This window comes from Electrona antarctica (assembly GCF_951216825.1).
Source record: "Electrona antarctica genome assembly, chromosome: 18".
NCBI lineage: Eukaryota > Metazoa > Chordata > Actinopteri > Myctophiformes > Myctophidae > Electrona > Electrona antarctica.
The window spans coordinates 19,687,583-19,715,519 of record NC_136799.1 but is presented as its reverse complement, the minus strand read 5'-3'; the positions used below and the strand labels follow the sequence as shown (position 1 = coordinate 19,715,519).

The following is a 27,937-nucleotide window of genomic DNA, read 5'->3' as shown; positions in this document are numbered from 1 at the left end:
CAGAATACCCACAAGCAGTGTCAACTCTGTATAGGAAGAAAATTGTTGACCATTGAGTTCTACAGCCACCACAGTCCAAGCTTTGGTGGTTCCTGTTTTTTTGAGGGGTGCGCGCAAGGCGCAACACCTCCAAATTATGTGGCAGCCAAGTCACCAAAGAGGAAAAAGGAGCATATGTATCTCTGCCGTCAAAGTGCAAGAATTAGCCCATTAGCTTACAGTATACAAAATGTGTGCCTTTGTTCAAGGGCTCTGTCCCAATTGTCTCCAAGAGCATGTATGCTGCTGCATATCCACAAGCCCTTGAGTCTGTAACTCACAGAATGTATAAATGGAACCAATTATGGGTCCATTTGGTTCCATTTGTATACACACTCAGAGTAATGTGGGTCCTTGAAATTAAAAAGAATTTGAGAACCAGTGGGGAATTGGGTGAGACAAGCAAGGAAGAGACTTCCTTGCTTGGGGAGACTGTGGCTCAAGAGGTAGAGCAGGTCGTCCAATGATCCATGGGTCGGCGGTTCGAATCCCGGCTCCTCCTGTCTACATGTCGAAGTGTCCTTGGGCAAGACACTGAACCCCAAATTGCTCCTGATATGCTGGTTGGTACCTTGCATGGCTTCCGCCGCAATCGGTGTATGAATGTGTGTGTGAATGGGTGAATGTAATGCACAATCTATGTAAAGCGCCTTGGATAAAGGCGCTATATAAATGCACCATTTACCATTTAAGGAAGAGAGTGCAGAATGTGTCATGGGTCCCTCCCTGCCAGTCTAAAAGCGACTAAAGTTATGCAGGCCAAATCATTCTCCTACTGCAACCAATATGGAAAACCAGGGCAAATCACACGTAACTCTCCAACACCAATACAAAGGGCTCTATCTGGACTGTAAGCCATGAGCAATGTAAAGTGCTAGTTATCCTGCCTGTCAGCCATAATGCACCATCAAGGTTCAAGGGCCCATGGGCCCACCTCCATATGGGCTCCATGACAAGAAACTTTCTTAATCATAGGCGATGATTGGGTCTGGGCAGTTGGTGGTTGCTGTTGTCAGCTCCTTTGCTCTGCTGTGTGTGTGTGTGTGTGTGTGTGTGTGTGTGTGTGTGTGTGTGTGTGTGTGTGTGTGTGTGTGTGTGTGTGTGTGTGTGTGTGAGGGAGAGCTGGCAATTTATTGACAACATGATAATCGCTCACATGTACAGCCTGTTAAACACCACATGAAGTCTGGAGAGATAAGACATTATTTTGGGTTTTAAAGAGGAAACCGCTGTAGCCACCATGAAAGCTATGTTTAGGAAAATGCCACCATATGTTTCACAAAGCTTTCTCTCTCTCCTCCCCCTTTCTTCTTTTGGAGTTAGGGTTTTGGAAGAAAGGTTCAACCAAGCTGCAAATTACAAAAAGTCCTGTGGTATGGAAAATATGTATTTGGGTGTAATCTTAACAGCTCTTGCACTAACTTTCTACCGTTTACAACTCTTTATGATTGGCCTGTCTGTTACATACAGTATATGTATACAGTATGCAACATGTATACAGTATGCAACATAATGACAATGCCAACTACTGGTGTTTTCCTCTTATGACAGACATTTCATAATGTGAAAGGCAGTTGATCTGAAACATTACTACATCACATAGATGACTAACGTCATAGACTGGCCACAAAAGTCCGACATCCACACTGTTTTCGTATTTACTTTAGGCCTATTAAAGAAATGTGAGGATCAATAAAGGTTCATTTTATCTTAAATGCCCGATCATTCCTGCCAAGGAGAGGGGTCTACTGATGATTTCGTTTTCCTGATAAATGTATTCAATGTAAAAAATTACAAAATTAATTGGAAAATGTCAATGTTGCTCTCTGCCCCTGTCTCTTGCAGGATTTGTATTGCACTCAAGAAAGCTAAATGTATAGGTATAAAATACCCACTGCTTAAATACTTCTTTAAATACTTTATTGAGTTTCTTTTTCTGTTTGTTTATTTGTTTTTTCAAGCAACATTTTACAAATGCTTTCCTCTGGCTTTCATTCTGATCCGGTTTCTGATCCAGTCCATAAGACACCCTCCTAGAAGGATAAAAATACATTTTTAGCACTTTGATTCTTCAAAAGACTAAAAAAAGGTGGCCACCCACTTCTTCGGGTCACTCAATATGTTGTGATAAGCAAGGTCTGCGTTCCAATAAAAACTTTTATAAGGGCAGTGTAGTCTGGCTGCCAAGCACATTGCTGTTGTTGGTTTAATTATAGAAACTAATGAGCTCACAATGCTGTATGTGTAATCTATTGACTGCTTTGAAAAAGACCCTCTGCAACCGAGTTCCAAATTTTCCACATCCACTTTTGTTTTTTTTAGAAGCCATCAATTTTGATTCCTGGTCATTACGTCTAGCCATGGCTTTAAAAAGAGCACTAAGCCACAGCATTTAAGTTAACATTGGAATTACCTCAGCTTTACATTCGTCCTATATACTGGACAAAATGTACACACACACAGACACACGTGTGACTCAGACATAAACATATACATTTGCTGTACATTCAGGAAAATGGATCTGCCCCGCTTACACGCCCAATCCCTTGAAAACCTGGCACAAACGCGAATGTTTCAGTATTCAGTTGAGTATGTGCTGTCAGCCTTTCCATTTCCAGTTTAGATCCACCTATAGAGCCTGACGCCAGCCCTGCTCCATCCACGCCAGCCCTGCTCCCATCCACTCCACTTCCTCTCGTCTCTGAAAACGTTCATTCATGCTTCTTCGCATGACCACGACTGTACAGTACATGCAGAGCCCGCTCTAACAGATTTTGAACTATCATGAGTCACATTAAGTTTCACAAATCTGTTATATTTTGCATAAGTACAGTATGGTTTTACAGATGCCGGCTGAGCTTCTGTGCCTGTCTCTCTTTGGCATTGAAGGAGTGCTTGATTTCCTGTAGCTGATCTATGATCTCCTTGGCCTCTTTCATTTCCACAGCAAGCTGATTGTATTTCTCCACCAGCTCCTGGTTCTCCCTGCGGAGTTCCACCACCAGCTGGCTCAGCTCCTCGTTCTGCTTGCCACAATGCACCTTGAGCTGCTCCATCTCCAATAGCGTCTCCTCCATGCGCTGCACCAGGCCCTCAAGCTTGTCCTTCGACATCCTTCACGCTCCTTCCTTTCTAGTTTCAACTTCTTTGTTGTTTTGCACGTCTGGAAATACAGATTGGGGTAGAATATGGCGGTTTTATAGTCTCCTTTCGCCCACTCAACTACTTGAGTGTCTGTGTTATCTGTCTTTGTGGTTACTTAAGTCTAATCCCTCCAATTCCTTGCATGTCTCACATGGAAAAGTACCATAATCCCCTTAGAAGAACTATCCTGGGAGGCTTCTGATCCACACAGGTGGTCACACACAATTCACTCCAACACACCCTCCACTTCACCCAGCCTGAGGATCTGGCTCCTAATAATTGCATCCGAGCTGAGCTACAACATTCTTATACCACATTGGAGGCACGTTCTGTGAAACCACAGCATGGGATTAAATAATCTGTGTAAACGGCCATATTGTGCCACTGTTTTGGCCCAGTGGTGAGTCCAAATGTTCCCCATGGCAAAAGTTAATACTTTCAAGCATTCTAGGCGGAATGCCAATCACTTTGGTGTCGAGCTGGCAACGGGGACAGGCACGGAATGAAATGCCAGTATTGACCAGTATTCCATGGAATCTCTGCAATGTTCAATATCCCGGTTGTGCAATTCTGTTGTGTCGAACCAGATGAGCCTATGCTCAATATGGCCAAAAGAGGAGACTTAATAACTTGTAAAGAAAACAGCAAAGGTATAGTTAGAATAAATAAATAAATATATATATATATATATATATATATATATATATATAGATGATTTCAAGTGAAATGGCCACAATCAAAAAGTTGTGCATACCCTTAATAACCACAAAAAGAATGAGGGATAACAAATAATGATAATATATCATTATATAGCATATTTGAAAGAATAAACCTGTTAGTGATTTATACTGGTTGAGCTGCACAATGATAAACCTCTTAAGACAAATTCCAAGTGCAATCCAAGCAAGCCTAATGTAATTTAGACAAAAATATATATACTTAGTTTTGTTTTATTTTTTATTTAAAAAAGGAACAAAATCTGAAATGAAATTGCATACACATGTGAAATACAGAAAAAAATAAAAGGTCAGTCACCCAACCTTTTTCATGGAAGAAAAACAGTCGCAGCATATGTATTTTAATATTCCCATTGTGTGCAGATTTTGCCCCAGGAAGGAAGCATTACATTTGAGTGCATTTAAAGAGCCATCTTTGAAACCTTATCTCATGTATGAGAAGCCATGGATCCTAGCGCTTGCAGGGTTCCTACACATTTCTGCAAGTTCAAAATCATCTGACATTTCAGTGGATGTTTAATGTGATGGAAACAGAGCCGCTGAATTTAATCAACACTACTAAATATCACTTAACTTAGGATAGTTTTTCACAGCTTTGTGAACCGATAGTGTCTACAGTACCAGACTGAAAAACCTTTTTCTTTTGGTCCTATTCCAACATTTTCCAGGCTGTTAAGGCATTTTCTCGACCTGTGTAGGAACCCTGTAGGACAAGCCCCAGTCTTAAAAGTTTCACCTCTGCATATCTTAACAAAACAGCATCTGCCAATTTATTCGGCATCATTTAAGTCTTCGATGCATGAAGTGCACAGTCCAAGACAGCACCAGGAAAGCAAAGTGGGTGCAGCAGTAGCCTGAAGGTTAGAGAACGGGCTCGTAACCGGAAAATTGCAGGTTTGACTCCTCGAATGAGCTGGGGAAAAGTCTGGGCAGGGTGGTCCGCTGCCCAAATGTCCACTAATGAAGTGCCCATGAACAAGGCACTGGACAGGTCCCAGATGAGACTGTGGAAAACCCTACCCTAACCCTGAAACTACGTTCCCACACATTTGCTGGAAAATTATTTGTTGTGTGAACTTGGTAAAAAAATGAACGGTACAAAGGTCAATAGTGAATCTCTTGATGAGGCCACGTCACAACATAAATCTAAAAGGTAACTCTACACATGTTTTCCACATCAAAATGATCCACATTTTCCATACATCCTGTTGTGTATGAGCTGTTGTGCAGAGAGTGTCTGATATACGCTGGGCTACACAGGGCACGCAACAGATGCATTCTGTTCACGGAGAACCTGCTGGAACCAGCTACACTGAACGCGATAATCAATGTATAGGTCACGTTTAAGCTTTGTAGAGTTCTGCGCAACAATTTAAAAAAAAGTTTCTATTTTTCAATGGTACGCTTGCCAGAGGGAGGCTACGGGTACATCACTCACCAGGGAAGGAATGAGGGGATTACATATAAAATAAAATAAACGGCTGATATGAAAAGTTGTATTAGAAAACCAATAAAGGTGCAATCAATAATGATCTGGACAGATATGCAATGGGTATGAAGAGTAAACATGCATACTATAAATTACTTACAAATGTACAGGATACAGTAAATTAACTTTTGCTAAAACATGCAACGTTGATCCCGCTCATGTAGAGGAACAGAGCCTTCTCGGCTTCTCCAGTTCTTCTCCTTTTCACATCAAGTGATGTCCAGAGACAATTAAAACAAATATCCTGCAGAGTTCCTTGGCCTACTTTGATTTGTAGTTAAACCAACTGAACTTTGGGCAATTTTGAGTTACTTGAATGGATGTTAGACAATAACATTTTCTCTATAACAGTCTTATATCCGTGGCAAAACGTTTAGTCTTTATCTTCCCTGGTGTGTGAGAAAAACAACTCTAAAAACACACTGAACCTTCTTGGTGTAGCCACAAAGAAGCTCTAGGGCGGGCTGCTTCCATTCGACTCCACCTGCGCCGGCGGTACGGATACGTACTTACGTAGCGCGTCCAGTGTAGCCTAGCTGTAAGAGTTCTGGTTCAGTTTTGTGAGCTTTTGAAGAAGGTGGAAAAGCTAAGTAGACAAATTGTAAAAGGCATTGCCAATCGATAATGGTTTTTGACGTTAAGTTCAATGTTTGAAGTTTGTTTGTTTTTCTCCTTATCCAGATGCAAGTCAAACAGCTTACTAGTTTGAAGTTAGCTGTGCATCCATGGTTACTATGAGGGGTGTCAACGATGTTAACAAGCCATTTAATGTGGAAGTTTGCTCTTGGCTTCACTGTTGTATAATTAAACCTTGGGACAGATTCACACTATGGTCCCGGGTGCGCACTCGGGACCACTTGGTTGGCAGGTGGTAGTGTGAAATGAATGCTGCGTACTGTTCCCCGAAGCGGATCACCCAACCATTCCCGGGACCACATGGAGGTAGTCTCGAGTCGGGACCAATTGAAGTGTACTCAGATACGGATCGCTGTAATGTGAAAGCATTGAATATAGTTGAATGAAGTGTGCTCGGGTGCGGAAGATTCAAGGCCAAGCGGGGACCAGGCAGTCGTACTCGGGAACAGTTTGAATCAAAGAGACTCAGTGTGACTCTGCCCCAACATTCAAGTGCAACAAAGGGCACACCCATGGGCACATTTTCTGTTAATCCCCATTCAATTGTCTTGTTTAATTGTGTATTTGTTGCATTACTCTTTTCTATTTTATCAAGGATGAAAAAAAAAACATCCCCTCCCACAAGCCAACCATTTCACCCAACAAGCAGCAGAAAAAAAAAGAAAAAAAGAACAGGTAATTTAAGAGTCACGGTGGAAGCATGCTCTTATGTGACAGCTCATACACAATGGAAAAACTGGAAACACTCAACTTTACAATTCCAGTATTATCATCATTATTACCGTTCACAGAATGTCACATTATGTCCATAAAAATGAAATGAAGGCCTTGGAGACATTGCCTTTTTATGAATTAGTCCCTCATATTTCCTCATACTTGGATTGCCTTTGGTAGGTAGAAGTAGTTCAGGTCCCAAAGTCAAGCAAACCTCCCTCAAGCCGCAGTCAAACCATGGCCACACATCGCCTCATAAGAGGCGCAAGATCACTTTTGCAAAACAAATGACCAAATGAAGGAAATTAAAAATCATAGCTTAAAAACAACAATTGTTGTTATCCAAGGCAGAACAAAAAAATAACTTGTGTCCAGTCATGAACACACACGTAAGAGGAGACGGGTTCTTGTGAAAGATCCGGCAGGAAGTGGGGAGGCCCCGAGGCTGCCCGTTGTTCCCGATTGAGAGGGGGAACACAGCTTGTTCACCAGACAGCTATGGGTGCGGTGGGTGGTGGTTGAGGGTTGCTTGGAGGCCAGAGTCCTGCTAAATGTAGAACTGATGCAGTGCTAGTTGTTCCATGAAGGGCCGTACCAGGTTGTCTGTAGCGAAGTAGAAGACCAGGCCGAAGAAAATAGAAATGGGCAGGGCTGGAAGAGCCTTCTTGAAGATGGCGAGGAGTAGGAGGGTCAGACATAGGCCCTGTGTGGAGGAAGGAGATGTTCCAAACATGAAGCATGAAAAGAGACGCACATCCCCAACCCAAGTTTGGGCAGGTGCTGAGTGACGAACAGTATACAGAATAACAAGAAAACGCTCACACACCGAGGGCTCCAATGCAATCCAAACATGAATCATATCACATCAAATCAGTTAAGTACATTATGAGTTACTGATCTTTGCTTTTGAAATATTTGTTTTAGAATAGAATCTTGAATTACTGGACATATTTATTCTAAAATGCATTTACACTAACTAGAGTATGACTGAAATCCTACATAGGAGATTGGTTGCAAAACTGATTCCGCTCTGACAAAAATCACACCGTTACTCAGCCTAAACACTCCTACACAAAAGTGTTGAGAGACTGATATGATTGTGGTCGAGTCAGGCACCAAAACAAACTGAGGTTGTGTTGCAGTCATGACAAGAATGGCCACAATACTTTCCACCTGGGCCCTCAACATTTGAGAATGTTCTGTTGCCTTGTTTTCAGTTTATTAAAGTGACTGTTAAGGTGCTCCTGTAGCGCACCAAATGGTCTCTGTGCAACTAAAGCAAACATGCCTTAAAATGAATATATGGATGTAAATAATTGATACTTACACCAAATCCTTACAATACATCCTTGCAGTTTGCTTGCATGAAATTAAGACCTTTCTTTTAACATTTTAACTCCTTCCCATACGCGGTTAAGTTCAAGGTTGGGTCTGTCACGCCACACTTTTCAGTCGCCGATCGCTTATTTTGAAGAGCCGCCAGCTAATTTTTCATTTCCGGGGCAGCCGCTAGTTACTTTCGCTTTTGTCAGAAGCGCCAATATAGTGCAGCGAGATCCTGGGGTTTTGTTATTGAGCTCCTAAACATCGTTCTGTATGATCACCTCAATCTGAGCTTCAATTCCGAGAAAAAGGCCGCTAAAGATAGTCGTTAAAGATACAGTGGACGGAGGGAAATTATTCAATGACGTCACAACGCGGAAGCAAAGCGTTGCCAGGCGACGGAGACGCCAAGAACTGGTAAATATAAGACTGGTGATTCTGGATTAATAATAATAACTTGTTCAATGTCGTTCTTGGTCGATCTGTGACTTTTAATAAAACTCGTCCAATGTCGTTTTTAACAGAGAATGAGTTAAAAGTTCAGTAGTATGTGTGTGTTAGGGTTGCCGTGGTGTAGGGACCAATAAATAAACTCAGATAAAAAAAACGTATGCACGCGTATGCACACGTGCAAAGCCTACGTTATGTCTCGAATCGATACACAGTATATTTATTATTTCACTTCCGTGTGCAGTCTACTTTATATAACTTCATTACCTTTGTCAACAATTACATGTCTCACTTGACACTGGGTTATACAAGTAGACAGAGACATCTTATCAGCACTTTACTGTCATCTGGGCATCTGGTTGAGAACCCCTGCTTAACAGTATATGGTTTGCATCATGGGAAAGTATGTGTACCAGTCTCAGCTCAGTAGATATTATCATTCTGTACCAGAGTGGCAGTGCTGCCTATTTGATAAAGTATTTTGTTGTCCCTACTTTTTTACTTAGAGTAGACAAGAGGCGCCTCTTAGCAGTATGATGGCTTTGTCAGCCTGAGTTCTCTGTATATATGGTTACAATGTCTGTAAATGTTTGGGACAAATATGAATGTATTGTATATATCTTATGCAATGGATATACTTTGAGACTTGTACACTTTTGTCAATGTCACCTGATCGGTGACAGTAATTGGGACTGATGGTTGATGGGCCAGGTGTGGTACTGTATGTCAGACTATATAAATATGTATCGTCTACTCAGTCCTTGAAGGTTTGAGGAAGGGCTGCGGCCCGAAACGTTACCACTTCAATAAAGATATATTTGGGAGCATAAAATGGTATGCGGATGATTTTTTATTTGTGACTTTATAGGTATATAGATGTGCGTGTCCTTTTTGTTCAGCCTCCTCTACTAAGTGCTGCCTAGCCCAACACTAAAGTAAACATGTGGTCACTCACAATGAGGATGGCCACAAAGCAGGCAAGTGTGGTGTTCCAGTCTCCGCTGGCTGCGGCCGAAGCCTTCCCCACCAACATGCTGTAGAAGATGAAGTCTCCCAGGCCCAGCTTTACACCCCCTGAGAACACAACCGCATTCACTTTTAAGCATTTTAATGATTATTTCAACTGGCATTTCTGATCTGTTGGAGATTACAGTGGAGAGACGGGAAGTAGACATTATAGAAGAGATCTAACGTTACAAAGGTCTCAAGATGGATTCAAACCTGGGGTGTCACAATTATGTGGGTACTAGTGCATTGTGGATTCACCTAGCAAATCCATGTTTAAAAGGTAGTGTAAATCTATGTTTTTTGGGTAAAACAAAACTATATTTGTTAGAAAGGTTAAAGCTCTATATTCTAATAGTAGTAATTGTTAGTCGTGTTCCTTCAATAACAGGATCTCCCTTTCTCTCCCGCTCTTTAGTAAACTGAAATTTGCCAATTTCAGCCAATCAGAAGAGTACCCATTTATCAACTTCATAGTGTTCTAAATTCCAATGTTGTATGCTCACTTCTTTGTGTCTTTTCACTAGTATCCAATCAGGAGCGAGAACTCCTAAATACTGCCTAAACAGCTGGTATAACGACCTGGAAATGCATTTTTGTTTATTTTAGAGTTTGAGAGCAGGGAGAGCAGGGAAACCCCTTATACCGGGACAAACACTCTATAGCAATGTCTCTTTATCAGAATATAAAGCTCTTTAACACCTTTTTTAACAAAACAATGTGTCTTTATTAAGAAATTTGTTAATGCTTGCTTGACCACCTTTCAATGCAAAATGGCCGCAGCATAATTGTTCCAAGATATGACGAAAATCACAATCAACCAGTAGTAAGGAGGAGAGCAAGGCTCAGAGATGAACAGCCCTGACAATTATTCCTACAGTGATCCTAACAGTGGGGACCCACAAATGGCAGGGCGCCACATTTAGGGTGGGATACAAATTTGCTTCTTGACTGTAATTATACAGTAAAACTTGGGTTCCTACCTAGTATTTTCTTGGGAGGCTTCGTGTGAGAGAAGGAACAGGAGGGCCCCCCGAAAAGTACAGTTGTGAAAACTAGTAATTGGTGTGAATAATCACATTCAAATCTGCCATTACCAAAACCAGTCCCCGCTGTCAGACATACAAGGTTATTCAGAGACATGTTCAGGAACACACACGCACTCATTTCACAGAAAAAGAGAAAGTCATAAAACATTCCTATAAATACTGAGATTAGGGAACTGGAAGATTACTACATGTAGTAATGCAAGTAAAGACTGGTGTCTGTGAAAACAGGGCAGAGATTTATACTGAGGCTGGTGCAAGCAATAGTAAGAATAGTAAGTATTTTTGTGGTTGTGTAGATATGACAGTTAGATTTTGTTTTCAATTTATGGAAGTTCCATAAAACTTTCTGTTTTGATTTAAGTTATATTAATTAAGCTTTATGGTCCGTAGTTTAAAGATAGATGGATATTAGTATATTATATCTAAAGCCCAAAGCACACCAAAGGGTCGCAATGCAACTCCTTGCAACCAAACGGGTAGACGCATGAAGCAACAATTAAATTGAACCAACTGAATTACTTGCGTCGACATGCGCCACCATGTGCCGACGTGCAACAGGACATATCATACCGCTGTGACGAACGCTAAAACCGTTTTGTTGCGTCTCGACAAGGAATTACAGCGGCCAAGACAGAAGTCAAGCGGAAGTGCGGAAGGCACGCTGCCACTCAAATACCCGCCCCCACCTGCCTCTGATTTGGCCTACCGAACGTCCGCTCTGTGACGCACATGGAAGCTTCTGTGGCTTCCTTCCCTGTAAGATGGCACCTGAGAGACCCCAGAGCCAAAGGAGGCGTCTACCTTTCCGTCTATGGCTAGGAGACGCATACAACCGGAAATGAACTGGAAGTGAACATTTTGCCTGGCATCCGCCTCCATGTTATCAGATTTAGAAAAATACATTTATCTTGGGTTCAGATCGCGTTTTTGGTCAAGATTTTCATGATTGGCTGGCCTCTAAGCCAATGGGAGACTAGTCCTATACAGCCAATGGGACACTAGCCCCACGGCCAATGGGACACTAAGCCCGCTCTCCTCTCCCCCACCACACCATGACTAATGACTGCAAACGTGACTACAGAAAGCCCCACTAAGGTACAATATACAAGAGAACGGAATGCAAGCTGATATGACTCAAGTCATTTTTTGTTTGTGTTCAGGAGGGCTGGTTGTCGGTGTGCGTTTGACTATTGATTTTGTAAATGTTTTTGTCTGCTGTAATGATGGACAAGTTACAAAGTATGAATCATTTTTGTTAAACTCATTTTGGACATCAATCTTTGAGAACACATCTAAACTTTAATCCCTGGCCATCGGCAACCAGTATTGCCAGAATATATGAGATTTGATAATAAAATAAGTCACTGTAAAATGCCAATTATAAAAATACTACAGTACAGAATGAAAAAGAAAATATTGATTTACCTTTGAACTTTTCAACCCAAAAGGCCGCCTATACATATCATCCCCCACCAAGGTCCATGAAACTCCACCCATACCAGACCTTTTTTGTTCAGACAGCAGTGCTTATAATACCCTGCCACGCATGTATACATGAGGGGTTAAGTACGACAATTCTAAACGTGATTACGTCTGAGGAAGACACAGAGCACCTCCCAATTCCCCGATCGTAATTCATCCTGCAGTGTATAGTGTCAAATACAGTCAATTATAGATTAGGGGAGAATTACTGTCAGTTCCCCATAATTTACAGTGGGCATTGACTGTGGAAGTTAGATTCACATTGACGTAAACGTAACTACATTCTCTGCAATTTCAAATGCAACAGTGTGGTGAACATCAGTTATTTTGCCTTGCTTTGGTGCATGCATGCACTTACACACTCATGTGTGCATGGCTGAACAGGGTTTGTCTGTATGTGTATGGATGGACGCATGTCTGTCCCGTTGAAATTAGACCAACCGCAGCTCATGCTACGTCATGCGCTACGTCATGCGCTACGTGCATGACGTGACAAAACAGAAGCACCTCAGTCCATGGAAGCATGAAGTGCCTGGTGAAGTAAAAGTGAAGATGAACTTGAAAGTTGGGTTGTATTTTAAAATCTATTTATGTGATATCTTAGTTATACAAATATTTTTGAGGGGTGCTAGCCACTCCTATGCACGGCTTTGTGTGTTTGACACTACTCATGTCGGAACTTACCCCCAATCCATTCCGTGATGCCGAGTGCCAAGCAGGGAGGCTTTTGGTACCATTTTTATAGTCTTTGGTATGACTTGGCCAAAGACTATTGAACCCCCGACCTACAAACTCAGGGTAGATTCTACAACCACGAGGCCTAACTATCTATACTCACAGTTCAACCACACCGGGTGGTCCAGAGGTGTAATGTCAACTCCATACATACACGTAAAAAAACGGAAAAGGGACCATAATCATGGCATTGCCTCTTTAATTGCCAGTCTCCATCCTCTTTAACTTCTTGATGCTTTAGCCTTCTCTCATGGTGGTCTTTTGTACTATAATGTATACACTAACTCAGGGATTGTATTGCCTATTTATATCATTCAGTGATGCCAGCATTACTAAGAGTTTGATATACTTGACAAACTAATTCTAAAAACTAACTAACCTAAACTAAGAATTGATACACTAAATGCAACCAAACTAAGTAGTATTGAGATTTTCTGCACTCACTCTCCTCATCGTCATCCTCTACAGGGGGGCGAGCAGAGGGCATCTGTTGAATCTCTCTCCTAGTTTCCTCTGTGGACTGGATGGGCCCGAGCTGGTGCTGCTGCTCCCCCACCCAGTTGGGTGTGAATCCTCCTTCCTCCTCTGGCGGAGGACTCGAGGGCGCTGGGGGAGTTGCTACTGGAGACGATGGATTTGAGTCTACAACACGTACAGACAAATGACAACAGATTACACCGAGTGCAGAATTAGAGTAAGGATTGGATATTTAAGAATCAATCCAATTATTTTTTCACACACACACACACACACCTTGACTCTCTTGTGGAGATGCTGCTTCTGTTTCAGTTGAATTCCTCTTAGGAGGCGGCCATTCTGTATCTGCCATGTTGACTAGCCACACCATGGTAGCTGTTATCAAATGAAGACAGGCATACAAAGAGAGTTATTTATTCAGTTCATGAAAAACAGCACAGCTTTAAACCATTTAAATGGCATGTTATTCCTTTTGCCACAATAAGTGACCATATTGCCCACCATTTCACATACTATACTTCACCCCAATGAATACAATTCTTATTTATGCGTTTTATTTATTAGCCAATATATCTGTGCTATCACCATGCAAATATATAATTCAATCTTAACAGAGAGTAAAAGAAAAATAATAATAATAAATCTTACAAGAGTAAATGAGAGCTGGAAAGATGGGCTCGTCCCGCTCCTGAGCCGTCTCCACCAGGATCCTCAGAGGGCCTTTGGGACACAGGACGGCTAACAGATCTGTGGAGGAGTGGGGGACAGAGTCCAGACAGACCATGTTATCAGAGAACAGACAAAGAGCTCTTTGAGAGGGTCAGTGTGCAGAGATGACATATGTGATAACCAGAGGCCTGCGTTTTGAGTGATTACATCCCGTGTTTCTGGTTTCACTTACGGTGGCAGGGCAGCCTTGTGCTTAAGGGAGTCTAACCCTTATCATAAGATCATAGGTCTGATCCCTACAGCAGTTGATGTCAAACTTTATTTGTCCTTTGGCAAAAAGCTGGGCCCTGTCCTGATCTTTATTTCTAAAGCTGCCATGTGCTGTATACAAATCCCAGCTAGATTACTAAAATGTCAACACAAGCAAAACATTTAACATGAGGTGCTCAACCTAACCTGCTCGAGGGACCTGATGTAGTATGGAGTTTGTTTGGCACAAAGCTTTTAAATTAAAAAAGAAAAAAAAAGGGGAAAAAAGGGGGAAAAACTTCATACAGAAATATACAAATACAGTACTAAATTAATAATAAGAAACAAATGTTTCGATCACTCATCGAAACGTTGAATCAAATAAACCAGTGGAGCTGAGTTTTCATACCGGTGTTGCAGACTCTTTTTTTTCCTCTAATAATGATATTCTAACACTGTATTCACATTAACATGATGTACTGTATATGCTGCAGTGGTCACATTTGTTTATATCTGCACCTTAATCCTGATGTCTGTTCTCCCTCTCAAACAATCACATTATTTCTATGCCCTCTCAGCAAGGTTTTTGGCAGACTGAGAAACTGACAGTGTATCCAATGGTCTCCCTCTCGGGAAGAAAAGGCAGCTTGCAGGAAATCTGCCATTATCTTGGCTTGTAAAGTGGCTCTTAAGCCGACATACTGGTGGATTTAAGATTTAGCTCACACTTCTCAGATTTGTTTCCCCACATTTTCAGTGGCAGCTCTAAAGCCACATTCCTTACTCTCAGTAAAGCATGAAGAGATGTTTGTCATCCCTTATTGTGACACTCTACACACCACTATACCACTATCCCTTATTGTGATGCTCTATACACACTAGTATAAAACCACAGTAAAAAAAACGTTTCCGTCACTTTTTATCCTCAATATGTACTTTACTCAGCCAATCAGATCATCGCTATGATTCACACAAACACATGATAATATATGGCCATGGGACCCTGTGCATTGACTGCATTGAGCACGACAAGTTCTGCAGCTGCACCCAGCATGTTTAGAATTTGGATCAAAGCCACAATAAAAATAACAAATATAATTCTGTCATTTGTCAGGGGAAAAAAACGTAAAAAAAAATCGCATTGTGAATCTGATATCAGTGAATAGTTAGGTATAGAACTGCAAAACATAGAATGTGCATTCACTGCATCATGACATATCGATCACGATATCTCTGAAACGGCATATCTTGGAGACATTGTATAGTCAACTATGTTTATCACAATATCGCCCACACCTAATTTAAGCGTATTATTTTACGTGGCTCAGGGGTAGAGTGGCCGGATGGTAACCGCAAGGTTCTCAGTTCGAACCCGGGCTCCCCCAGAGTTAGTGTCGAAGTGTCCTTGAGCAAGACACTGAACCCCTAATTGCTCCCGATGTGCTTGTTGGTGCCTTGCATGGCTTCCGCCGCCATCGGTGTAAGAATGGGTGAATGTAATGCACAATCTATGTAAAGCGCCTTGGTTAAAGGCGCTATATAAATACACCATTTACCATTATTAGTTTATAGAGGGTATGTGCATGCATAAAGTGAGTGGCAAATCGTGTGGCAATGTGAGTTTACCGTCGTTTAATGCAAACAGATAGGACTTTTTTTTGGATGTATGAGCTGTCAAGGCCAGAAAGTAGAGTTTTGCCACTCAGTAGGGCAGGCGTTCCCTCACAACTTCCGGGTATGATGATGTCACGCGCATACCCTCTATCCGTTTAACTCATTGAGACCGATTCTACAAATGCAGTCTAAATCAGTAGCCAAGACGGACCCCAAACATTATATATACAGTATATAAATATATAAAATAGATTATACAGAGGACAGAAACTGTCAATATGTATTGCGTGATGTCCCAAATTGTGTCTTCTACTCAAGATTAATTATTAGCCCATTCTGTTTTGTGGTGGTTTTGGTGTAAATTTCTATAAATTATGCAAATGTCGGGGACTCAGCGAGCATGCGTGCGCACGTGTGTGTGTATGTGTATCTGACCTTGCATGAACCGTCGTACTGATCGACTACAAATGCGGCTCGTGCCAAACAAAGTGTGTAAGTGGGCTGGAGGGCCAAAGACATGGAAGGCGAAGGAACATGTATGTTTTACCATAGACCGATATGACGGCCAGTATGAGCCAGGCGGTCCACTCTGGCAGGTACTTGATGAAGACTAGAGCCATGAGGGCACTGATCATGATGAGGTAGGCCTGCTGGAGACGCAGGGGCCCCTTCCAGTGGATGCAGACCATCCCCACTACACCAAAGTTCCAGATGATCACCGCCAGTGTGATGTAGTCCATGGCCACGTTGTAGGTCTTGAAAACCTCTCTGTCAGAGAGAGAGAGAAAAAGAGAGATGGGGAGGGAGACAGTTATAGATGAAGGGAAAGAGACAGAGCAACAGAGAGAGAGACAATGATGGAGAGGGACAGTATAGGAGACAGACAGGAGTAGAGGGAGGGGGGACAGAGAGAGCAATGTAGAGAAATACAAAGAGACAGACAGAAGGGAGGACAGCAATTTAATCCAGAGCAGAGTTGCGTCAGAGACACCTATCTACACCTACTTAATGATGAGAGCGTGCAGGAAAAGGTCAACATAATGTCTAACACTCTAACTCTACTTGACCTTTATCTTTTCCTTTGATCTCAATCTAAGGGGAAGCAGGCTTACGGCCCAAAGGTTATGAATCTTTACCATATGTTCTTGGACAGGAAGGATATGAAAAACCTAGCTTCAGAACACCAAATGCTAGAGGTTAACCACATTCACCCTCTGTCCCTCGCTCCCTATTTTGGTAAGGGTGAGTATTATTTGTAGGACTGACTGGACTTACTTGAGGTAGATGTAGGAGAAGAAGAACAACAGGAGGAGAGAGGAGAGGAACAGCCAGCCTTGAATCACCTGTAGGGTCAAGAGGTCAAAGCCATGAGGTCGGAATTACCATGGTGTTTCTACCCACAGACGCCGCTGCAGTTCATTGGAGCGATATGCATCTTATGGAGTGGCACAGCACACTGCCACTCAAAGTAACTACTGGCCAATCACAGCGAGTCATTTCCAGGGCTCGTCAGAATCAGCATTTCCTCCTCAGTGACGGCACTTCCACAGCGACTAGTCCCGGAAAAGACGTGCTGTGATTGGCCACTTTGAGTGGCAGCCTGTGCACTCCCACCGCTGGCGTCATGGACGTAAAAAGGTTCCGGCTCTGGGGCGGATGCTCTCAAGAGAGGGCAAGCTTCCGTGTTGGTGCCAAGGAACGTAATGAAAGGAAGGGACCTGAGTCACGTGGCTGTTGTCTGCCATGACACTCATGTCTATATAACCATAGATATTTAAAAAATAGATGCCTCACTGGCCGCTGCAGTTCATTGGAGCGACGTGTCTACCAATGAAGGCAGGAAGTCAAGCGGAAGTGCAGTGCTGGAGGCTTCTTTTTTTTTTTAAAACATCTTTATAACAGTCATGACAATACATTACAATACGAAACAAGACAAACAAACAAAGTTATTAATACAACATCAGAGCCAGTGGGGATTACTAACAGAAAACATTAAAGAATGAACACAAAGCAACAGTTCTCTGCAGCTTTCTTATTTAGAAGTGCTGAAGGCATTTGCTGAAGGCACGCTGCGTCGCTGCCCAAGTGATGTCACTCATGCGACTCCTCCATGTCTGTTGCTGTCACTCAAGTGACTACTGGCCAATCACAGCGCGTCTTTTCCGGGACTTATGTTACGCATGCGGAAGCGCTCATTGAAGGCAAACGCTTTTCAAGGAATCTCGGGAAAATTGTGCCTTCAATTGTGACACACGCCTCAGAGTCGGAAAGGGTGTCTACGTTTATATGTATATATGCATATAACTATGGGCGCACTTCCACCCTCGGTGCGAGACAGGTCGCTCCAATGAATTGCAGCAGTGAATGAGGCGTCTACCTTTCTATGTCTATGGGCAATGTGCTGTGCCTCTGCCATTTCGGATAGTCAATATGGCAGCCGCCATACGATACACATGTCCCAGAGAGAAGTCGTCTACCATTCTATGTTTCTACCAAACTCCTGTTTGCCAGTTGCCACTAAAGAAAATTAACCCATTAAGACCTGAGGACAATTCTGCAAATGCCACTTTGAAGATTTTTCAAAAATAGCAGATGTACAAGCTCGCAGCACGTTGTATATCTGCAGATTTTTAATAACTTGGGTAAAATGTGCAGCATTGGGAGGTAAATGGGAGACACTTTATTGTGGAGGGACGACAGGATGAGGAGACGTGTTGTTGCTGCGTAATTGTCGAGAGTAATGGTGTATTATTGTGTCAATACGCCTGTATCAACAGAATAATTATGTCATAGGTATATATGGGGGCCTCATTTGGTCATGAAACGGGCCTCCAAATTCCTAATGACGCCCCTGGCCATGGCCATTTTGAAGTTGTGTGCGTATCCACTTGCACTTTATGTGCTGCTTTCAATGGCCTGTATCTCCAAATCAGCGCAATGAATGTCGTTTCTGGTGAAAACAAGGTTTTTCAACGGCCGACAGCAGGCGCTGTGATACTCGCAGTCTGGGTTTTTTTCGGCACAGAGCGAGAGAACAACCGGTCAAGACACCACACACATCATTATGTCATCGTAACACCGGTTACGGATATTTGGCTCTTCAAAATAAGGGTTGCAAGCGGAAAACAAAAAATAGATTAATAGAACCTGGCAGCCATTGGGTATAGCCAACGCAAAAATCTAAAATGACACGGGTGCTTTCACGGTTTTAATGGTTAAGTTTAGACTCTAAACTTGGTGTCAAACTCATTTTGGGGCAAGGGCCACATTGCGCGAAAGGTGACTTGATGAGGGCCGCGGCCAGTTGCAGCTCACATGGGTTGACTTACACTACTTGATACTTGGCTTTGTTTTCTAGACTGTTTATTGACATAAATTGACTTTATTTGTATTACAGTTGTAGGCTACAAGACGTTTGGTATGAGATGTGGAAAAAATACCCAATAAACCACTCGAAAATAGTTAAAAATGCAATCATTATTTTATCAAAAATATCCAAAATGGCAAATTGACATGTAGCCATCATGAAATCTGACACTTTGCATCTCTTTGCTTTGACTATCGTGTGTAAGTAGACTATATTCCTCACTTGGTAAGGGAAATGAAACTCTACTGAGCTGTAACAACTATGGTTAGCCTCTCCATGTCCTGCTGTATCAGAGTGTGAGGAGAGTAATCCACAACAACTCAACTAGTAGTTGAATAGACTGTTAACGAGCCCATCAGTGACAACATTCCGCACCGCGCGCGCGACCCCTGGCTCGCGCGCGCGACCCCTGGCGCGAACACACACACACACACACACACACACACACACACACACACACACACACACACACACACACACACACACACACACACACACACACACACACACACACACACACACACACACACACACACACACACACACACACACACACACACACACACACACACACACACACACACACACACACACACACACACACACACACACACACCTGTTCATTGTTAAGCAATTAACCCTTTGTGTGCCCACACACCACTTTAAAAAAAAAAAACCCAGAGTGCCCACGTTTTACATTCATTTTTTTTTAAATAAATGGCCGGCGGGCCGCATTGGGCGTCTCCGCGGGTCGCAAAATGCCCGCGGATCGCCAGGGACACTAGGTAGCCCATACTGTACCTTGTAGCAGCGGTTCTTGTAGAGCAGTACCAGCACCAAAGTCATGACGATGATGACACTGATCATGATGATGGCGTTTAGAATAGAGTTGAGGGCTTTCTGCCCTAAGGTGTCCGTGTCTTCAGTAAATGGTGTGTATATCCTGTGGATTGCATTAGAAAGCATTATTTCAGTCACATGTCCTGACCAGTGATGGTGTTCAAAATTATTCGATTAATACAAAATGTAATCGCCATAAAAATACACTTAAATTACATTTTCCATACATTTTCAAATATTTAATACACATTTTAGTATTTTGATCTTTTGAAACATTTTATATATTCTGTATTTGAAAAAAATACAAATCTGATACAGAACAGTTCTTTCTCCCCGTCTGTGTCGCCGTTTCTGATCGTCTAGTCTCAAAAGAGGCTGATCACAGTACAGGACTGTATGTAAATGTAACCTTCGTCCATTGGCATCCATTTAGTTAATGTTACTGTTTGCAGTAAATACAACATTTATATCATAATATTTTAGCAATGATTTGCATAATAAAAGCTCTATAATAAATTGATGAAGTTTTGATTGAACCATTATGAGTGTTCTTTATTATAGGTCTACCGGTACTTCAGTAATGTGGTTGATATGTTTGCAATTATACAGCATTGTCTCCATCTAGTGGTATGGCACAGAACTATATTCTAAAAAAAATCTAATAACAGATTCCTAGCTCTGAATTATATATGGGGTCCAGCTTTAGCTTGATATTGTTGGCAGGTGGATTGTTGAAGGAATTAATAACTACACTTTCAGCGTTTATCATTATGCTTTTGCCAATTTGCTCCTTCATTACTTAATAATAATTGAAACAAATGCCTTTGACAATCACTGCATACACAATCACTTCATACATCAAATTCCTCAGTACTAATGTAACTCAAGAGTGTAAAATTAAACACCGTTAAGTGTGTTTAATTCAAAGTCTGGATTTTCGGTGGTGAGGTGACCAGCGGAGCTGAATTAACGTTGAGCGGTGGTGAGTAAAAACAGAGAGAAGGGCTGGGGCGGTGGTTTTCTCTTCACTGCGGCTCGTGACGTCATGTTGTAGTTCGGTGCTGGTCACCTCACCACCGAAAATCCAGACTATGAATAACGCTTTACAGTGAGCCCACAATCGTCAGAGATTATTAAACATATTCATGCAATAGCTAAACTCACAATAATCTCCGAATTAACCAAAAATACAACAGAAGTCGAGTGTAAATTTGAACTTTTGTTCTGGCAGGACACTAAATCACACTATGCAGTGGCTCACAATCACGGTGTACAAAACTTAAAACACTAAAATCACTGCTGCAAAATCTCATCTACTCCTCCAACTCCATCCCTTTGGTTTTTGACACGTGCACCCTGAATGGGTTTCAGTTAAATTAATCCCCATGGGCCACTAGGCCATGAAGAGCTCCCTTTGTTTTATCACATGCTGTGCATTTTTCCATTGTGTTATGCTGTATTGCTGCTGCAGCAGGGCGCATCCCTAAGTAAGAGTAGAACCATGCTGCCATGCTCTACTACCATCTGACAATATACGGTTATGGGTGATACCTGACAGAACTGCAGTAAAGCTTACCTGGCCCACGTCTAACATTTAAAACATTAATCCATGAAGTCATATACTTTGATTCTATACTGTTACAACTAAAACTTACTAATGATCATCTTCATTTGCTCTTGTGAGCAAACATTACTGGAGTTCACCACTAAAAGTGAACACTAAAACCTAACTAATACCACCGCACTCACAGTCGTTGTCCGTCGTTCTGTGTGTAGAAGCTGACCGACTTGATGGTCGCCACAACGACCACCATGCAGAGGGTGACGGGGACGAAGAGCATGATGACGTGCTTGGCGCCGTACTTCAGCGTCATCTCCTCATCCTCCTCCTCTTCCACGCTCTCCACCACCCGGGGCTGTCGGGCCGTGGGGGGCTGTCCATTCTGCTCTGCCCCAGTCCCACTGCCTCCTCCATCAGTACCACCATCACCACCTCCTCCTCCTCCTCCCCCCCTGGACCGGACTCTCGTTACACCAACCTCTTCGGATGGCTGACTGGGCTCTGTTGCCTCGCTAGTTGGCTGGGGGGAGAGGGAGAGCAAAACCTATAAAAAAAGACACTGGTATTGGTCTTCCACACAGTACCTGGAATTACATAAAACCATTTAAAAAATCACACCCGTGTGAAGTGTACTCTTATCATTATACATCATCCATCATCTCATAAACAACTGAATTTATGATTGGTTAGCTCGTCTAAATAGGATGTACATTTTCCCTTCATTGTCAATGGCATTTAATGTTTGTGTCGCCACTGATTTACAGCATATTTAGCAGAAAAACCAGACATTTGACATAATTTCTCCTTTCATCTCCTTTCATTGTCAATGGCAAATATATGAGACGTGTGGGGACAACATTTACGTCATATTTGGCGGACATTTGACCCATTTCTCCATTCATTGTCAACGGCAAATATGAGACGTGTGGGGACAACATTAACGTTAGAGACCATCGGATGAGCTTTTTTGTCACCCAAATCCACGTGTGCATAATTATAATCCGCCCGTTATCCGACCGCAATTATTAATTCATTCAATTTATTAATCCGCACCACCCGCAATCCGCTGCGCAGGGAAGCGTAAACAGTAGCTATTTATACGTAGCCTACTTGTACAAACAATGTCACTCACCACTTGACAGTTAACCAATGTTATATCCATTTCTATGGTAACAAGCCGTCCACGTTCTCACATTGCAACGTATTTTCATACAGCATATGCAGCCGTCATCGTCGGGGTTAAGAACTTGATCACTCCCAGTCCCACGCCAAACGTATATTCCTCCCTTCTGTTTTACTTAGTTTAAAGTTTCTCTCAGACTCACTAGCTGCCTGTTAGCAGCTTTAGCGTAGCTGCCTGTATGAGATTACTGTGTTGTTGTTTTGCAAGGAGGACCCAACTTCATAGGCGGCTAATCTGTGCCAGATCATGGAAAATTATGTAATATTAAAATACTGCTAACGCACGCACGCCGAGATTTTGTGCATTTTAAAAGCTATAATAAGCATATAGATAGATGCCATTCATTTATTTCCCGCATTTTCACCCCCGCGATTTATCCAATATTAATTTATAATATATTTTAATGACCGAAATCCACCCTAAACTGCGATTACCCGCGGCAACCGCGGCTAAATCCGCCACCCGCTGGTGGCAGACATTTGACCCAGTTTCTCCTTTCAAATATTGAGACGTGCGAGGACAAAAGCTGTATATAGGAGGGGCTAGTGCCCCTCAACAAATATATACATTATCTCCCTTGATACCAGCGGTCATCAGCCACTGGAGTAGTGTGGTGGTGTTTATGTAGAAAAACACATTCTCACTGTATTGATGTTTTCACGTTTTGTTTTGTTAGTCCAATAACATCGCTGTCTATGAAAACAAACCATGTAAACACCAAAATACAGCGAGAGGGCATTATGTTTGATTGATTTAAGTATTTATTAACAGTTTGCAGAATGGGTACATTTCAATAAAGGACAACTCAATACAAGGACTGTTACTGTGGACGACACACTGATAAAGCATTACACCTTTACGGGGGGCAGTTTCGAATTGCAGCCGTCCTTTGAGAGCGGTTTTGAAGGAGTCAAGGGATTCGCATGTCTTAATGGCTGTTGGTAGGGCGTTCCAGATTTTGGAGGCAGTTTCTGCAGGTAAACACCACCACGCTACTCCAGTGGCTGAGGGAAATTATATAACTATATATTTATTATTTCATTAAGTATAAGTATTGTAAACAGGGAAAAGTTACATACTATATAATATATATGCTAACATACTACATATAGTTGTTATTTGGCCATGCAACGTTTGTTTTTCAGCCTTAAATATATGTAGCAGATTCCCATACTGCTTCAGTTTCACTGAGCAGAGCACTGCCCTCATTCCCACTCACTCAAATGTTATGCTTTGTCCCTGCAGGCGAAAATAAAGGGAGCATATCAAGGACACAACAAACTAAACTTGCCTGGCAAGTCAAGACACGAGGAGTTTCAAACAACCTTGGCAGGTACGCATAAACAGAGACATATCTCCAGAGACCATTCTGCATAATTTAAGAGCCATTCTGCAAATTAAGAGCCACTGCTTTACAATAGTGTGTTGTTTATGTTCGTCAAACCCAGGGCCAAAAGCAGAGGCTGGTCTCTCTACTATTATGTTCCCCCAGTTGGTTAGCTGGCATAGATATACTGTAAGCTATATTCTGAAATCGCTTTTAAGACAAGAATTGAATGTGCCAATATAGCTGCTGCTGCTTCAGTGCTTCCTGAGACAAAAACTAAACTTTGCCTGTCCCTCCCATATAAAACCCTAGATGCCTCATTCGCCACCGCAGTTCATTGAGTGACCTGTATCGTAGGGAAGGCGGAAGTGCGCCGGAAGTGCTGCCACTTAAGTGACTAATGGCCAACCAGCACGTCTTTTCCTGGACGTATCAATTCAATTCAATTCAAAGGAGCTTTATTGGCATGAAAAAAAACTAAATTACATTGCCTCTGAATGATTGGCCTACCGAACAACCTTTATGTGACGCGTGCGGAAGCTTGCCTCCATCGGCCCAGAGCCGATGGAGGTGTCAACCTTTCTATGTCTATGGTCCCTCCGACCAAGGTGTTTTAGCACTGCTTCTGTGAAACCTATTAAAACCAGGAAAGCATCCGTGTCATTTTAGTGTTGTCTATTACAGAGTGGTACATCTATTTTTGGACATTTTGAATTAAAATAAATCTTGAAAGTGTTTGATGAAAAATGACGAATAATTATGAATTACGAAAACGTTTGAGAACTACCGATATAGAAGGCATTTGTGGAATCAGCCTCAGGTCTTAATGGGTTAATACAGCTAAAGTGACATTTAGAATAGAAAACATAATTGCTGGACACAATAACTACCACTCTGCTGGGTGAAGAAAAATAAAATTAGCTGTTCATTTCCCACAATGAATGTCTGGTGTGTGATAAACAGTGGACAATGACCGCTGCCACTCAGTGAACTGTGACAGGACTTTGCCCACTCTGTTGGTTAAGGAAGACACGCCTAATCAAAGAACAGTGACTGCACAGAAACATTCATAATCATATAAGATAAGATGAACGTTTATTGCTCCCCCGGGGGACATACTGCCATTAGTTCCTCCTTATTTACTTCCCAGTCACTTGTTAGCTCAAGATGAGTCATGCCAGTGCCTGGCATGTTATGTCAGGCTAAGAATAACATTCAAATGGGTAACTTAAAAACTTATGCAAGGCTTTCTACTACTGCATAAATAAGTTGCATATTGCAGGTAAACAGCAGCAATTTCTTACTGTGGTGTAGATGTTAGCCGCAATTTGTAAGACTAGATTTATTTGTATATATATATATATATATATATATATATATATATATATATATATATATATATATAAATATAATGGGATGAATCTAGAATTGCAATACCCTCCATTGAACAAATTGAAATTTCCGATCTGCTTGTATTAACCGACCAGCATGGCCCATTCAGTGAATTGACTGAATTCCGACAAGCACTTCCAAACTCCAACACTTAAAGATAATCACCTGCACAGAGGTTATTGACAGAAAGTAGCTCATGAGTCATTACATGTCTACAGTGGATTTTTATGAAACAAACACTTTTCAGATTGAAAGAGGATCATTCAAGCTTGCCCTACAGCTGCAATGTTGGTGACTTTAACGTCGTTAATACAAGCAATTTCAATTTGACCAATGGGCTGTCAATGGAGGGTATTGCAACTCTAGATTCATCCCATTATTTAAAAAAAAATCTAGTGTTGCAAATTGAGGCTAGTGTAGATGTGCAGCTCTCTTGTGCTCCATTAGCCTTTCACTGAAACGCAAATCATTTAAAATGCTAGCTCAGTTATTAGGAAACACATTTAGAACTGCACCGTTAGACAGAAAGGGTGGCACATTCGTTTATACTGACCATATTGTTTTCAACATCCACTGCATTGTTCGCCATGGTTGGCAGGGCAGATACTTGTCCTCACATGCAAACCAAATTCTTTCGTCCTGATGAGAATAAGAAAGAACGTTTGGAATGGATAACAGCACACCAGAATAGAGTTCAGAGATACATCTTCGACAGAATGGAAAACAATGTTCAGAAAATCCAGGAATTTAAAATCGAGTGACCGTTCGATTGCACAAACAATCCGGGCTGGTTTTACGTGTTTCTTTTGTTGTAGTCCCAGCTGTCATTTAGCCAACCCACGATTTACAGAAACAGAGCCCAATTTAATGAACATCACACTTATAGGGACTTCAATATTAACACATAACACGAGCTGTACGGTACTTAATTTGGTGAGATAAACTAGCTTGTTGAATGGAGAGTCGGCTATTCATTCACACGGACATAAATACATCATGCTGGTGACAATGGTGAATGTGCAGCTGTTTAATCTCATGGTTAACCCGATGGGCAATGGAAGCAGGTGCCACTGCTGCCACAGTATCTGCCGTTAGTACCACCACTAGGTGTATGTACCCACTGACAGGTGGGCTGTATTAGCAGTAGCAAGCTAACGTGGCTAGTTAGCCAATAATGTTAAGATTGCACTGGGTCGGCGGCAGAAAACTTGGTTTGCTAAAGCCCAACGTACTGTGCTGAACAGGGCTCTTACCTATGATCACCAACAGAGAAGATGCTTGAGGTGGAAGTTTGAAGTGATTTAAGAAGCGTTCACACTAGCCGTGGTACTTTCCTCCAGTCTCTTTATTGTTCTGCATGTCTTCTTCACACACAGAACATCCGGTGGCTGCTACTGAAGGCTACTTCCTGGGGGGGGGGGGCATTCAGCATGATCAAAATGATTAGGCCTATACATCATTTATTGTTGTGAAAATAATGTCGTATAATAATAATAATAATAATAATTATTATTATTATTATTATTATTATTATTATTGTATTTTTTATTTTGTATGCATGTATATATTTGTACTATTTTTTATCCAATTGTTTATTTTATTTTATTGTCTGCATGCTTTTTTATATCACCGTGACAAATTACATATATAGCCTATGCAATGCATGGGTCTAAAGTTAAAGTGTTTTACTTTTAATGTGACAAAAGGTCACTCAATCATTGTAGAAGACTGATTAAAAATGTAATCACAATGTGTGAGAGGGGGGGGGGGGGGGGTCGCCGGGGGGTTGTATACAAATACATAGATATGCAGGTCATCATGGACATGTATGCAGGTCTACTTCGAGCATCACGCCAGTGTCAGGGGTGCAGGTGTTGTGTTACACATGCAGCAAAAACCCTCAAGGGTCCGTCCAAGCATATATTACCATTTCTAAAGACCCAGAGTTATCATAGTCTCCCTGTCCATGTCATGCAGTGCATTGAAAGGAATTAAATAAGCTAGCTGTTGTGTTGTGATGTAGGCTACCGATAATATTGTTCCTTGAAAATGTTTGTTTGGTTGTCATGATGCATGCAATTTTGTTTGAAATGTTACATTCATTCTGGAAAACCTTTTATACATCATTCTCCTTCGTGTAAAATAATATGAATCATATTCTGTTTATTTGGATAAAGGTTTTATAAGATTTACAGGGTTTATGATTTTGTATTTTGACAGGTTTAGGATTTTGTATGTGAAACAACTTCGATAGGCTGATTATTATAGGCTATATGCATATAGGCTAATTTACTTTTCTTGGCAAATAAAATAAAATAATAAGAAACAGACAAACCGGCTATAGTAGCCGGTTGTATACTTTCTAAAAGGTGCCTTTCATATATGTGCTGTAAAACACAAAATAAAACAAAGTTAAAACAGCAACATAAAACGTTATAGCCTATATCCTACTATA

General features: G+C 41.7%; 1 protein-coding gene across 3 annotated transcripts; it reads right to left on the bottom strand.

Annotated features, from left to right (window-relative positions):
• Positions 1-1,988: 1,988 nt before the first annotated feature.
• psen1 (presenilin 1) lies at positions 1,989-26,873 on the bottom strand. 3 transcript variants are annotated; one of them, XM_079528950.1, is made up of 11 exons: positions 26,736-26,873; positions 26,036-26,121; positions 21,769-22,124; positions 19,981-20,122; positions 17,088-17,155; positions 16,360-16,580; positions 13,929-14,027; positions 13,557-13,655; positions 13,248-13,445; positions 9,488-9,606; positions 1,989-2,072 (listed from the first exon to the last, which is right to left on the bottom strand). In XM_079528950.1, the coding sequence occupies exons 2-11, from the start codon at positions 26,069-26,071 to the stop codon at positions 2,031-2,033; spliced, it is 1,380 nt and encodes a 459-aa protein (XP_079385076.1). In that variant the 5' UTR covers positions 26,072-26,121; positions 26,736-26,873; the 3' UTR covers positions 1,989-2,030. The 3 variants fall into 3 exon arrangements, with proteins under 3 accessions (XP_079385076.1, XP_079385074.1, XP_079385075.1); XM_079528948.1 differs by lacking the exon at positions 1,989-2,072 and adding an exon at positions 4,123-7,462; XM_079528949.1 differs by lacking the exon at positions 1,989-2,072 and adding an exon at positions 4,123-7,462 and having other exon boundaries at positions 21,769-22,100.
• Between the last annotated feature and the right edge of the window lie 1,064 nt (positions 26,874-27,937).

Coding starts and splice junctions, on each gene's coding strand:
- psen1 (XM_079528948.1), bottom strand. CDS start 26,071: ATGGCGAACAATGCAGTGGATGTTGAAAACAATATG. Junction 13,656..13,928: donor TCCAGCTCTCATTTACTCTT/GTAAGATTTATT, acceptor ATTTGATAACAG/CTACCATGGTGTGGCTAGTC. Junction 9,607..13,247: donor AGAGGATGACGATGAGGAGA/GTGAGTGCAGAA, acceptor TTGTGTTCTCAG/GGGGTGTAAAGCTGGGCCTG.